The sequence below is a fragment of the Protopterus annectens genome, chromosome 12.part0, assembly GCF_019279795.1.
Source record: "Protopterus annectens isolate FY-2018-M chromosome 12.part0, PAN1.0, whole genome shotgun sequence".
Taxonomy (NCBI): domain Eukaryota; kingdom Metazoa; phylum Chordata; order Ceratodontiformes; family Protopteridae; genus Protopterus; species Protopterus annectens.
This window is the reverse complement of record NC_056746.1, coordinates 1185179682-1185195796: the sequence shown is the minus strand read 5'-3', so window position 1 is coordinate 1185195796 and position 16115 is coordinate 1185179682. Positions and strand designations below refer to the sequence as shown.

The window sequence follows — 16115 nt, the reverse complement described above, 5'->3', positions numbered from 1 at the left end:
ATATACTAAACAATCAACAAGTGTAAAAGATCCCTTATTCAGATCACTTGACAATTAATTAATGCAGGTTTTAAAGTGAACCATCATAAAAAAACTTTTTTCATAAATTTAAATGTTTAAATGTGCCTCTTTACTCATCCCTCATCAGGCCCATAATTGAGTACAATGCCCCTTTTGGGATGTACCTTACCAGACACCTGCAGCAACTGGAAAGACCCCAAAAGTACCTCACCAAGAGGATCAAAGGGCTCAAACAGATGCCATATGCTGCCCGGTTAAAGAAACTACAGCTCTACTCAGTGGCATACCGCCTGCTCAGAGGCGATCTGTGCCTGACGTATAAAGCCATGTCCAACCCGGAATTAATGGACATGCTGCACCTCAGAAAATCCAAATTCCATCGAGCTACGCGCTCAGGAGACTTGAACCTCAGCACTGAAATAAATAGGACATGCTGGAGGGACTGATTTATAACCCAGAGGCTCCCTTCACTCTGGAATAAAATCCCAGTCCAGGTTAGGCAGAGTCCCTCATTGACTCTCTTCAAGAGGAATCTTGATGAGTGGATGGGAGATTGTAGGTTTACCCTGGGTATCACTTCTGTGTCACTGTTAGACAGAGGCACAGTATACTAACCTCGAAAAAGGGCATAGCAAAATTAATTTAAAATGGGTGGAGAAAGCCAAACACACTCTGGCTAGGGTTATAAATGCCCTAGGGCAGATAGCCTAGTATGAACCTATGAACCTATAAATAACTGTAAAAACAAATAAAAAATTAATAAAATAGATACAATAAATAATCTGTGTTTTAAATACTTCACTATTTATTTCATAACCTCAGAATTTGCAGAAAGCACTTTATATTTATTGTCTCATTCAGACCTGGAAACTGATCAGCACCCAAATAAATATTACGATAACTTAGAATTAGAATAGAAGAATTAGAATAACTATTAGGAACAGGGATTTTGTATGCTGCGGTGGTATGGCGGTAGCGTTGTTACCTCACAGCAAGAGGTTCTCCCGTTCGATTCTCGGCTGGGCTTGGGAGTGTCTTCTGTGTGGAGTCTGCATGTCCTCCCTGCAGTTGGGTAGCATTCGAAAGACATGCTTGCGTAAATGGGTGTGCCTTCATTGAAGGTTGGATGTCGAGCTGGCACCACAGCGTTTCGTAAAAATCTACTGCCAGTCATTAGCGGACCGGAGTTTCGTTGTGGCACCCCATTACCGGGAAAAGCCAAAAGACAAACAACATTAGGAACAGGGATTTTAATAATGCCCTAGCTAGGCATGCAGCTAATTGTGCAAATTATAAAAAGTTTTCATTTTTTGTGGTAGAGCACGTTTCTCCAGGTATATTCTGTGGAGATTTCAAGACAGCACTCGAATGTAAGGAAAGTAGATAGCAAATTTATTTGGGTGCTGCTCAGTTTACAGGTCTGAATGAGACAGTAAATATAAAGTGCTTTCTTCAAATGCTGAGGTTATGAAATAAATAGTGAATTATTTAAGACACAGATTATTTATTGTATCTATTTTATTCATTTTTTATGTGTTTTTACAGTTATTTAAACATTTAAATTTATGAAAAAAGTTTTTTTATGATGGCTCACTTTAAGACCTGTATTAATTAATTGTCAAGTGATCTGAATAATTGCTCTTTTACACTTATTGATTGTTTATAGTATATATAGTGGTGGTTTTTGTGGGGTATTTGTTTCTGATGAAGTTATTGGCTTAAAGGATGAAAAGTACTTACAATACCCTCTGTCTGAGTTGGTTTCTGGTATTGCAAGCTGTTTTTGGATGATTTCATTTTGTGGGTGAGGAGGTTGTTCGTTTTGTTCACATTTAGGCATAAAATGCATAGATAGTCCCTGTTGTTATTTGCAGACCACGCAGGAGCATTGGCTTCAAGGGAGGTCAGGCGGTCTTCAGGGGTTGCATCACTTGTGAAAGTGAATGACATACCCTCACTGATGCCCATTGCATGCCCTACCCTGAACAGGTTTCTGGGCATGTACAGTGAAGAACAAAGTCTCAAGCAAAACCCTGCTCATTTTTGTGGATGACAGTTTTTCTCCTGGTCCATTACCCCTCCCTCCCAAGGAATGAGTGAGCCATTGATCTCTTATTAGAGGAAAAGCTTGATGGTTAGAAAGGGAGATTGGAGCAAAAATAATTAAAAGAATGCAAAGACAAAGACAAGATTCAGGCTTGTTGTTACAGAAACAAATGTTTGCATCATTTTATGAAAGCATGTCAACTAAACCAAGAGTTGTAGATGGCAAGAGAAAATTTATACAACCACTATGAAACATACCTGGTACTACAGGTACCTGCTCAAACAATCTAGAAAAGCTTATAAGAATATGAAATACATTACAAAATATGATTTGAGATATATAAGATCCGAAAGACTGATCCACAGCCAAATGAAGGCAGGATACATATTATGCAAAGTTTAAGAAATCTTGCAAGAAGCTGTACTGTTGTTGATGTTAATCAAGACATTAATGCACAGAACATTTAGAAGAACATGTCAGAGTATGTTGTAACGGAAGGTGTACAAAATAAAAATAATCATTAGAGGTTCTGCTTGATTTTGCTGGGTTAGCTGTATTGAAGATCAAAGCAAAAAGTATGGGAACAGATAAGACAAGGCATGTTAGGTCAGTAAACATTAACAGTTTGAAAAATGAGATTGTACACAAAATTAGATGCAGCAACTAAGGAAATCATTATGTAAATATTGCCATGGATCATATCCACCACATCCATATACTACTGTGTGTGTATTCAAAGGAGGGAAAATGTGCAAGTATATTCCTCAAGAAGCAATCTTCACATTTGGTAACAATATTATATTGCTGTTATGTTAATTAGCCAAGCATGTATTTTTCTTGCTATAATTCTATTGTTGGCCATTTTTTTTCATTTCTTTTAGTGTGTACATGGTGTCACTGATGCTTCACACTTTCCAGCTCTTTTTCTCCGACTCTCCTCTGTCTTTGTTCCTGTTAGCCTATCCCAAATGTTCTGTCATGAAAGAGTAGTATACCACCTTATGAGATTATTTGTTTTATACTTTCATCACCTTTTCAGTAAAGAAATACCTAAACATAGCTGTCTTGCTGTAGCATCCATTCAAAACCCTATTGCTTGTCTTTATCCTTCCACCTTAGATTGCACCCTCTGTCATGTGGTATCCTTCAGGAACAGAGAGACTGGGCAATAACAGTTGTACTGAACATGGAGGACATGGCCATGCTTCAGCCATGGAAGTTGATTTCCTTATGACTATTTCTGCTTGAAAGGTTTGTTTACAGGCCGTCTTCTGTTGAATTCTTGTGAATCATTTTTTGTATCTTTCCTGTGATTGTCTGGGTGACACCTCATATTGCAAGAAGAATACAGCTCATTCACCTGAAGACAAAGGATATTTGGCTCTTTTGGCCCCAGACACCTTTCCAACTCATCCATCTCTTACCTGGACCCGAGTCGCTAACATTTTAAGCAATCTATTCACAAAGCTTAAGTGATAGTTAGTTGCACTTCTAAGTAAATAATTTGACCAAGGTTCATCCAAACAAGAAAGCTCCTCAATCAGAGCTAGGGCTGGATATAGTTAACCTAGACATTAATCTTATAATATAGAAGTAATCAAAACTGTAAAGATGCCAGAACAATAAACAGAAATCAGTTTCATGACTGAGTAGGTATAGAGTCAAGTCAAGATAAAGAGAGCGAGAGAGAGGAATCTTATACTGTTGATTATGTGTAACATACCAAGTGAATAAGCTCTAAGTTTAACAGCTAAAAGCGCCAAATATAAAAAATAGGAACAGAGAGAGCAGACAGCCCCATAAATAATTAATTAATAAATTGCCAAATATAGTGCATTCTAGGATAAAACATGTTTGATCTAAATGTACCAACACCGGGAGATATTTGCAACTCTTCATTAATTTTGCCATGACTAGTTTATAGTTGTGGTTTTAAATGGAAAAGGGTCTGTAAGACTCTACTTGTAAAGGGTCTTTCTGTTGTTTTAATGCAATATATATAATTGCTTGTTTTCATGAAAGGAGAACATTACCAGGAGAGAGAACATAATTGGCTAAATGGGTAAAAGTTAGTGAAATAAATATGTTTTCATTTAAACATAAACTTCCAAAGGCAAACCATCAGGCCCTGGTGATTTATCTCTACTTTTTTTCTTTAGGACAAGTTCTACTTGTTCAGAGATGATTTCTGCAGTTAAATTGGAAGCCTGAGTTTGATATAATTTAGGGAGCATCAAGGTAAGTTCTCAGGAATCTCAGGCTCCTGATTCCAATTAATTACCTTATTATTATATAACTGAGACTAGAAATTCAGGAAGTGTTGTAAATGTTCCTTTGGAGTGACAGTAACATTCCCTGCAATTAGAACCCTTACCTTGTTAACCATCTTGTCCAATGTTGTTTAAATCAGTATATGTACACCTATGAATTACTGATTTGAAGAAGCTACTTCACACTCCCCATCCTCTTGGGTTGACCTTCCTTATTTTGCAACAATTTGTTGCTTTTCTCTTTAAGGTCTGACATGTTGTTGAGAATCCTGTATATAACAATTTGACTTATCTTGTTTCTTTATAAGCCCTTACTGATGTTTTTTTTTTAATTTGTGCCTCACATTTTGAAAGGCAACCCCAGTGTGGTCCTTTAAAAAGTTTACCAAAGTCTCCTCTCAGGGTATATAGATGCATCACAACATACAAGACCTTCCCATCCTTCATAAACTTTATCTGCGTGGGTCATAACCTCTGCCTCCTTGTAGAAAAATATATTTAGTTTCCAATACTTATGAAGTGGTTTTCTCACCATGTGGAGTCTAACAACTAAAGAATCATGATCAGATACAGTAACTTGAAAGACATTCAGGGATTCCACAAGAAAACCATGCTGCTAAGTAATCAATAGCTTATCTTTTCTAGAAAAATGTGGAACAAATAAAAATGTATAAATATTTTCTGGCAATTTCAGTAATTTCTGTGAGTATATCTTATCTTCTCTAATGCAGGTCTATAGCTACTAAAAAATTCCCAACAGGGGTATCATAAGTGTGTAAAGACCAGAGTGCACTTCATCTATAGCAAAAATTCTGTTCCAGTCCCCCTCCCTAACCCCCTATTTCCTTTTGAAAAGATAACTATTCCCTTAAAATCCTATCCAAGTCACTTTGAACAGTTCCAGGAGGAACATATAAACTAACAATGTTAAAGCCCCACTCTGCTCAAGCAGTTTGGAAGGATTGCCCATCTAAATCAAAGTTGCTACTCCTATCCTTCTGTCTGTAGGGTATGAGGAGAAACTTTCTCTTCACAAAACATACAGCTTTATGTGTCCAAGATCCTCCAAATATGCCTCCTGCAATAAAAGAAAATTAGATTTAAACTTCTTTATTTATGCAAATACAATAGTACTCTTCACCACATTTGAGAGACCTCTCACATTTCACAAGACATTTATGTAAGCAATCATGATGATAAGCAATGCAAAAAGTACCTGTTGTAAAAATCACAAAATAATCTATCTGTTCAATAAATGAATATTGTGTAGTAGACTATTATATGTTCTAAGCCGCGGTGGTGCAGTGGTAACGTTGTCGCCTCACAGCAAGAGGTTCTCCCGTTCGATTCTCGGCTGGAGCACCTTCTGTGTGGAGTCTGCATGTCCTCTCCGCAGTTGAGTGGTGTTCGAAAGACATGCATGAATGGGCGTGCCTTCGTTGAAGGTTGGGCGTCGGGCTGCCACCTCGGCACTGTAAAAATTTACTGCCATTCATTAGTGGACCAGAGTTCCGCTGTGGCGACCCCTAACTGGGAAAAGCCAAAAGAAGAGCAACAAGACTATTATATGTTCTGACTGTGTATAAATATCACTTCCAAACTCATAATCTAAATAAAGTAAAAATATATATATAATGAAATAATGACAGATGAAACACATATAGAAATGTTAAGCAATGGCTTCCCTTTAGGTGAATCTTCTAACAGAAATTGCTGGGCTGTAGCAGGGTCAGCTGGTATCTAGACTGTGGTATCACTTACACTTTGAACAGTTAATTCCTTCTGAAATTAAACGTAGGAATGTCTGACATGTTAAAGCAGCAATAATATCTGACCACTTAAAAGCTGCAACTGTTGATTAAGCAATAACAGTATTAACTGTATTGTTAAGCGTAAGTTAGAATGGGCTAACTGAAATGTTGTACAGTATTTCATAGTATATAATGGCAGTCTTTTCACAGGAAATGCAACTGCCATATCATGCTGCTATTATATTAAACAAAAGACAAAACTTACCATGAAAACTTACTGTAACAAAATAAAGAGTATGTACGACTGTGCAGATACCGTGTCTAGGGCCACTATTACACCTACAGTTGTTGAGGAGATATTCCTGGGCGTGTAACTAAACGTTTGCTAATGAAGTAAAGTTTGAAATTTTGAATTCTGAACTAGATAAGGTTTTGTTTGACTCTTCTGCAGGTCCTTAATTTGGTGAACTAGGGAAGTTGATTCAGTGAATGTCTGAGATTTTTCAAGCCCCACTTTACAAATCTCCCAAATACTCTAGTCCTTATAAGAAACAAAACAAGCTATCCCTGCCAATACAAAGCAAATGAGGAACAAAAAAGAGATGGCAAGAGAGGAACAAAAAAGAAACAAGTATCCTTTCCAAAAAGGGACAGTCTAATACTTAAGGATGACTATGTCAGCATTCTGTCCCCAAACCCACCCCTCCTGCCACTGTCTCTCAACATCTATCCCAGACACCAGTTCTTTACATTCTCCTTTGTCAACACATTATTTCAGACTCTTTGGTGCACAGAGTGGTTCGGGGAGGGGGTTACATTTCACACTGGATACAAACACCTCCTTTCAGGGGAATTCCTCTCCATCCTTTGAGCCAGAGTTTTTTTTCCCTTATGTCCTTCATCATGTACTCAGACTAGGAGTCATTAAACTAGTGTTGTTAGATAAAGGGGGCAAAGGCTTCTATTCCAGAATGTTTCTGGTACCTACGAAACAACTGACCCTTCAAACACTGATACCCCTCATGCCTCCCTTGGGGTCATGGTAACATTGGATCTGCAAGATACTTATCATGACATTCCAATAGCCACAGGCTTCAAGAAATTTCTCAGACTCTCTCTGTCTGGGTTGCATTGTCAGTTCTTTGCATTACCCTTTGGACTATCTACAGCACCAATGATGTTTACAAAGTGTCTGGCTACAGTCATAGCTCACTGCAGACTGAATGGCATTCACATATTTTCTTCTTTAGATGACTTAGTTATCATTCCAGAGTCAAGAGTCCTTAGCATAGGTTTGATCTCTTCTTTCCAATATGGGATTCCAGATAGATGTACAAAAATCATTGTTGACTCTGATACACATGATTGTGTTTCTGGCCTGGCTTATAGACACTTTTTAATGAAATGCTTCTCTTACACAGGAAAAGGGGGATTTTTATCTTGAAACTTTCCTGAACTTCTCTAAACAGGCTCAGACTTCTGAAAGAGAACGTCTTAGAATTCTGAGGTTCATGGCCTCTGAGATTCTTGTGGTTCTACTTGCCAGGCTGCACATGAGAAAAATTCAGTGGTTTGTAAAAAAACACATGGACCTCAAATCCTCATCCTCTTGAATTTCAAATTCCAATTTTAGGCTTTGTTAAAAAAAAAAAAAAAAAAAAAAGGAATTACACTGGTAGAGACAACAAATTGTTCTAAATCCTGGTCTCCCCTTTTCCCCTCAGATTCCCAGTCAATCTGAAACTACAGATGACTCAGATTTTGCTTGGGGAGCAGTTTCTATGAGGTTAAAGGTGCAAGGCCTATGAAACTCCTCAGACCAAAACACAAATGTTTAAGAGATGTTGACTGTGATCCATGCCATAAAATCTCTTCATCACCTATGGACCCCAGCACCTTTTCAGGTGATTACAGACAACACCCTAGTGATGTGGTACATAAACAAATATGAGGGCACAAGTTCCTCTGTGCAGGCTGGCTATAATAGCTTGGCAGGTAACAACCCTCCAAGCATCCTACATTCCATCAGAACAAAATATAGACTGACAAGCTGAGCAGGACTAGGACAGACCCTCACAAATGGAATTTGAACAAAAGGGTTTTCCAGGACTTGATCCAGTTGTAGGGAACACATCAAATAGTTCTGTTTGCCTCCTTTCAAAACAGACAACTGAACAAGTTCTTCTCCATGGCTCCTTCCAGGGAAGCCTGAAAAAAAACATGCATTTTTATTCCTGTGGTCAGGAATGCGCCTTTATGCATTTCCAACCTTATTACTAATACTAGGGTTGTCATTGTTGTCTTTCGGCTTTTCCCGTTTAGGGGTGGCCACAGCGGAACTCCGGTCCGCTAATGATTGGCAGTAGATTTTCACAAATGCTGACGTGCCAGCTCAACATCCAACCTTCAACGAAGGCACACCCTTTATGCATGTCTTTCAACAAACCGCGGGGAGGACATGCAGACTCCACACAGAAGGCACTCCCCGCACTCCAGCCCAGAGGGTAACTCTGAAAATTCAGAAGGACTCCCTTTTGTCCCAGGCAACATTGGTTTCCCCTTTTTATGGAATTGACCAAGGGCAGTAACCACAAGCTTTCTCATAGACTGGACCTACTCACACAAGCCAGGGGGAGTTCGATACAAAGCCTGTCTCAAACAACTTCAATTAACTGCCTGGATGATTCGATTTTGATTCCTTTTATGTACCTCTTTCATGAGGACGTTCAGCAGGTGCTAAAGGAGGCAAGAGAACCTGCTACTAGAAAGTCATATATTGGTAAGTGGAAAAGATTTTATAGTTGGTGCCTAGCCAATAACCAGTGCCCTATGAGGGATTATGTGTCACTGGTTCTGAAATACTTTTGTGAGTTACTTTCCTTTGGCCTGTCTTACTCCTCTGTCAAGATGCATCTTACTCTCATTTCAGCATGTCTCCCCATGGATCATCCTTTTTTTCTCCATTTCTGGTAAAACCATTTTTTACAGAGGGGTTTACATATTAGATCTCATAAAAAAACCCTTCCAGGAATCTTGCTGAAAAGGGTTAATTATATTTCCTTTTGGACCAGCTCATCAGGCTGATTTGAGGTTTGTTACTGGGAAGACTGTTCTTTATATTGTCCTGACATCTGAAAAAAAGAGCATCTGAATTGCTAGCTCTCATTCGGGTGAACACTGTCTGTTCTTCTATAGGGATAGTGTCACATTGAGAGCAAACCTATTACCACATCAGTCGCCCTGCTAGACAGGGGTCCAGGAAAGTAAATAATGTGGGAAGAAATAGCCAGGGAATTGTTATGGCTAGGCTTGTATAGGCCCTAGGGCTGATAGCCTAGTACCAACCTATGAACCTATGAATTAATGCCAGGAGTTGTTTCAGAGTTTACTTTGAATCAAGCCATCAGTCTCCCGGTGATCTATTCAGACCCTCAGAACAATGGAGAAAGGATTCTACATACTCCGGATATGCATGGGCAGTTCATATAACTATCGTGACAGAACTAAGTTCCTCAGAACAGCAGATTTGCTATTTATTTCATATGATATGACAAAGAAAGGACAACACATGTCAAAACAGTCTATTTCAAGGTCATTGCCCTCAGTTATTGCCTTTTAGTACGCCCACCATGGTAAATCAGTTCCAGGAAGTATAAAGGCACATTCTACTAGAGGCTTGGCATCTATGATGACACATTGGAAAGGGGTGGACTCTAGAAGCAACCAAGAGACTGCATTGTGGTCCCCTGTACATAATTTTACAAAACATTACAAACTGGATTTCTTTTTAGGTCCAGGACTGCCTTTGCTTGGACCATTCTCCAAGGTTCCTGGATTCTTAGCCTTCCTCCTACCAGTTTGGATAGGCTTTGGTAATCAGCCCATATGGCAAAAAGGCTATCACAGCAGCAGTGAGAATGGTGAACATAATACAGTTGTGCAACCTGCACCTACCATAAAGTAAATGCTCACGTTCCTCACTGCTGCAGTAGCTGCACTCACCCATTATACGCCTACTTCTGTATATAGTTAATAGTTGGGATATAAAGTTGTCTGTTACTCTTTATATCAAAATCCTGAAAATTTCTTTGTTGTGATTCCTAATTTCTTTCTTCTGTGTTGTCCAATCAGCAGTCAGAATTGTGGTTTGGGAAGGAGTCAGAGCTTTTTGAAGCTGACCCTTTGTTATATCCTAGGTAGGATACAGCCCGTATAACCAAAAGAGTACTGCAGCAGTGAGGAATCTGAACATCTACTATTGGTAACTGCAACTTACACAACTGTACTTTCTAAGGCTCATTGCAGTGTAGCATTACATCTAAAATGATTCCTTTTGTATTAATGCTACTTTTTTTTTTATTTTAAGCTAATAGTGTTCAACATTGTATTTAACATTGTACCAATCATCACTTTATTTCATGACAATTTTCTATTATGACAAGTTCATTATGTAGTGTTGAAATGGGAAAGTAATATTCATACTGTATGAACTTTTTTGTGTTGAGGATTTATGCTTTACTGTGAATTAATATGCTGTGCTTACAATTTTTGAATATTGTTCCAGGATCTCCACTTCCAATTGTCTTTTCCCAGCTGGTCATAATCAGTAAACAAATTAAGAATAAAGTATTGTAATTTGTTGTATTTATTTATATTCTGTCTTACTGATTAAAGGTACAAATAAGCTAGAGCCATCTAACTTCTGTATTATTCCCACAACATTCCTTATACTGTCTGACTATGAGAAAGTTAGTTAAGTAAACCATTATTTAATTCATAAAGACAGGCAGCTGTGTCTAGTAGGTTTTGCATGATTAATTAAAACAAAGTAAATAAAGATTTAACAAGCTAGTTATTCCTCTCACTTTGCAAGATACGTGTGTGTGTGTGTGTGTGTGTGTGTGTGTACGTGTGTGTGTGTGTGTGTGTGTGTGTACGTGTGTGCCTATACACACACACATGCACACACACACCCCATACATATATAGAGAGATATAGATAGACATTTACATATATACAGAAGATCTTGATGATTGGATGGGAGATAGGAAATTCACCCCGGAGATCACTTCTGTGGCTCTTCTTGACAGGGTCACAGGAAAATAATTTTCTTGGGTGGCAAAAGCCAGGGTACTGTTTGGCTAGACTTATATAGGCCCTAGGGCCAATAGCCTAGTACCTACCTATGAAACTGTGAACCTATATGTGAGTAGATAGTCTTAGAATAAATGTGACTGAAACACATATGGAAAATACAGGGCCACTTTTTAAATAATTTCTGTGAGAGGACATTTTTATTTATTAAAGATAAGAAATATTTCTTCAAATGTGATATGAATACATTGAAAAGTTACATGTGAGAAGGTTTTGGTTTAGGTTAAAAGATTCTGAAACTGTCATTAAATTTAAAATGTAGCATTTTGAGTTTCTTCTGCAGTGGATGTAATTACATGACGTTATTTAATACAGAGGCAGAATTTCTTGAGCTGTTGTTTATTTGTGTCACTGGCTGAAGGATGTCTCACTTCACTTCTTAGTATTTTGCTGTTTTAGTTTTCTGATGAATCGTGACATTTTAATTTCTCCTTATTCTGCAGGGTGAAGATCACACAACTGCAGATAATGTCGTCTGACCTTGATTTTGAGCCCAGTGATATTCTGGCCTTCCAAGTCGCAAATGCCTCTATCAGCCTGAATTTCCAGAGGAAGCTGTATTATTGGTTCTTGTAAGGCAGCTATCAAAACTCTACTAACATTATTTTTTGTGTTCTTAGCATCATGCAGTAACAATGCAATGCAAGCAGCAGAACTCAAGAAAGTAAGAATAAAGCTGCTGCCTGTCCATAGCAGCGTATTACTGGGACTAGTAAACCCCTGAGTGTTAAAAGTAAACACCATTTGCATATTCCTAGGTTGTATCTGAAATACAGGTTCCAGTGTAACACACTTAGCTGTTTAACAAATCTTAACTAAACAGAGTTCTGTGCTAACCTTATGCAGTGACTTAAACGTTACTGTTAATCAGTAGATGCTCATCTTGTAGCAGGAAGATTATGGTTGGCATAAGAAGAATTGTTTGTGTCAGCAATGCTGTGTAGCTAGCAAAAACAAGTCCTCACTTGTGATAACAAGATATGACCTGGCACTGATAGATTTGTTGTTGTCACCAACTCACTTGCAAGGTCAGAACTGACTGCAAGACTCAGGGAGCAGGCTAAAACAGGCAAAGGTAACCCCTTGTTCTTACTTTGGTTTAAAATACTAGCTTTCTTAATCTGAGGGGATATTTATTTTGCTGTTAGTGTAAAGCATAAAGTTTACAAATAAAAGCTTGCCTTCCTTTTTTAAGGGGAGCGGGGTGTGGTGAGGGGGTGCAAAAAGAGGGACATTCTGGTAAGCACCACTTGTAGAGGCAAATATGCAAATTAAGGCTATTTGCAGGTTCAGTGAGTTAATGCCATAGACCCCCCTTACTTGCTCTCTCCTAAACTGGTCATTAGAACATTTGATTGTAGAGAATTTGTAGGCATCTACAACGTAATAATGAAATGGGACTTAGTGATATGAAAAATAAAGGAAACATTTAACATGTCAACACACTGAAGTTTGACACACTGAACAAAGTTTTTATTTTTTTGTTGGGGGGTGAATAGTGTGACCTGAAAGTTAACTCTATTAAAGTAGGGAGTGTTGGGGGTCAAGGAGCAAAATTCCATCCACTGAAGTAAAATTTGTATTTGTCAGTATTCCCTGTCAGAATTAGCAATGTATCTGCCACTTTACTTATGACTAAAAATACATAAACGTTTCAACAGGAAAAATCCTGAGCCACAAGTGTTGTTTTTTTTTACAATTATCAAATTTTGTGCAAATCGGCCAATATGAATCATTCCTAAACATGCATTTTATACTATTTCTAGGTGTTCTGATTAATTGCAGTAAATTGATATTTTAGGGCTGATGTCACCACTGGACTATTTTCTGTCATGAATCTAATGTGCAGCCTGGGAATATGTTAAAAGGTGCAGGTCTTTTTTTTCCTTTTCGTTGATTAGTCTGAGGACAGGGTGCGTATCTGGTGCACCTTGCATGCTTGTCCACATGAATGCTTGCTATCTAGTAAGAAATCAGTTTTGAAGGGAGTAATCACTGATGGGACAGACTGTTCAGTGTCCAACATCCTATAGCCATCATGTGTTTTTCCTCCAGGAATGCCAGTGCATCAATATGTGTAAGATAGATAGAGGGATGCTGATCGTTTCATGCACCTCACATCATGGAAGGTCATGAGTGTGCTGATGCCTTTGAAGCAGATGTTTCATCTGCAGCTCTGGAGGCATAAATTCAGAACTGGCAGTAGTTTATTAAAGAGATAGTGGGGTAGAGAAGACCTGATCAGCCTGATGATTACTTTCCTTGGAGCCCTTTTGGCATTTCAGGTCTGTACAATGTGAGTCCTGAAACTGAAAACATTAAGCATGGTTGTATAGCTGTAACATCAAAATGCAAAGTTTGCAGTTGCACATTAAAAGCATTTTTTTGCAGGGAGCAAGTACCCTTGCATCCTGATGTGGAGGGCTGTACCCTCATGCTCCCATTACTTGTGTATTCTAACTACAAGATTGTTGTACTTCAGAGATGGAGCAATTCTTAAAGATAACTCAGTTTTGGATTTAATATATATTTCTTCTAGTCGCACTTAATTTCCTTCTGCTTTGGGACCCTCAGACATATAGTAGGAACCGACTTTCCTTCCTTGAAGGGATATACATTAAGATTATGTTATTGTGGAAGGCACTGGATGTTATGTGGCATGAATGTCCAGGGTATGGAAGGTGTGATATATTTGCTTGTGTAAATTGTTAATATGATTAGTTTCCATCTCCAGCATGGAAGAAGAAAACATAGCTGATGAGATAAAGATCATTCAGTGTTGAACTTCAAACATATTCCACACAACTCTGACTAATTAGCGAGTCTGCATGTCCATTATGAGAAAGGTAAAATAATGTTCAGATGCAAGATTGTGGGCCAGATTCCAAAAGACTTGCTGTCAGTGTAATTGACCACTTACCCTTTGAGCAGGCTGAGAACAGGTCTTTTGGAAGCTCGCCCCTGGTGTAAGCCTGTTTATAAATAGGCCTTTCACCAAAGTAAGTCACTTACACTGAGAGGAAGTTTTTTGAAAACTGGCCCTACATGTTAGATGGAATCGTGAGCAGAATGGCAGGAATCAGGGTGACCACAGCAGTTTGTACAGTGCAAAGGAATGGCTAGTCAAAAGAGTGTGAAGGCCATCAGTAAAACAAAAAAGTTTTACTTAAGAAAATCTTTGGGAGAAATCATCCTAGAAACAGTTACTGGACAGTACTATGTGGTTAATTCATTCTGAGGGGTCACTGGAACCGGTAAGTAGAAGAGCAAAAATCCAAAAAGAAATGACCAGAAAGCCCAGACTTCACGTACGAACCTTTATTCTAAAAACAAGGTTTAGCGCTTTCATCATTAAATTACTTCCTCAGAACCATTGAATACTGCATACCACACTATCAGCATATAAAAACTATTATTAAACCACACCCCCATATAATTTAATGAGTCACGCATCTAAACAAGATAAAAGCGCCCTATCATATATCCTAAATTGTGTCAAATCAAAGTTAAAAATCAGACACAATAAGAACCAATCATATAGAACTGTTCTATGTTGCACACACCCTTATTGTTCACCCAATTACATACATGGAGGGCCACAACCAATTCTAGGAGTAAAAAAGAAATATCAACCAACTGCGCATCAGATCAAGATAAAAGCGCTAAATTATATGGGGGTGTAGTTTAATAATAGATTTTATATGCTGATAGTGTGGTTAGAATAAAGGTTCATACGTGAACTGTGGGCTTTCTGTTTATTTCTTTTTGGATCATTATAAGGGGTTCAGTGCAGATTACATTACTTGAAGATTATCTGCACTGGGTCAGTCATCTTTGTATATAGAGCTTTGAAGAAAAAAATAGAATTGTGTAATACCTGATTTTTTCACGCATTTCTTTTCTTTTTTTAATACAGTTACACTACCAATGACTGAACTTTAGGCATTGTTAAAGTGAATTAGACTGGTACAGGAGGTTGCAACCCTGACTGTGATTAGGAGAGTTAGGCTAACATTGAGGCCTGGGTACTCCAGGATTCAGCCAAGGTGGGGGTGGGACTGGGCTGATGCCAGCCCATTCATCTTTGATTTAGGGTGCTGGTTTTGTTCAACCATAAGACTGCTCTTTGGAAAAGACCTAGAAGTGTACAATGTACATATAATGACTAGGACTTTTGAGGTCTGCTCAGCTAAGAAGCGTATGCACTCTGGATGAGTATTGTAGATGTGCAGAAGTATGCAGTCACACAGGAATGAATAAATAAAGTAACATTAATCACTAAAATTGCTACACACAGTGATTGTAGTGTCTTAGGTACGCAGAAGTACACAAAAGCCTTAAAATACTAGGATTTACAAGCAGAAATGAGAGCAATATGAAATAAAACTGCCCAGATAGTTCCAGTTGTAGTAGGACAACAAGACAAATAAAAACTAATTTACAGTCAAACATATATGCTACCAATACATGTAAATCTATGAATTACAGTTCTGAGTTTGTTGCAGGTGCCGAGAAGAGCACGTTTGGCTAACATCAAAGATTGAAACAGTACTAATGTCATGAAGTTTAATTATGTCAGACTTAGGAATGGGGTCCATTTCTGTCAGTGTATGCAAAAATGCTAAACTTTTGCAGAAATAAAACTGTGAGGGCTGCTTTAATCAATCAATCTATAAATAAATACATTAACAAACAAATAAAATGGCCTCCTGCAGAAAAACAGCTCAGCCCCCCTGCCCCCATTTTTCCTTTCTCAACATCCTTTGACTGAGGGCTGGAAGAAAAATGAGATGGTCAGCAAGGAAAGATGAGGCTTGACAGTCATGGAAGTGATGAGAGGAAAGGGCACAAATAATTTAAAATTATAATAAA

At 38.2% G+C, this 16115-nt stretch overlaps 1 protein-coding gene across 2 annotated transcripts in view; it reads left to right on the top strand.

The window, feature by feature from the left end:
* Positions 1–16115, top strand: part of LOC122817075 (phospholipid transfer protein) — a 257047-nt gene that overhangs the window by 40056 nt on the left and 200876 nt on the right. For both annotated transcript variants that reach the window (XM_044090228.1, XM_044090227.1), the window contains exon 4: positions 11687–11815. In XM_044090228.1, coding sequence (XP_043946163.1) covers positions 11687–11815 — 129 coding nt within the window. The remainder of the gene's footprint in view (positions 1–11686; positions 11816–16115) is intronic.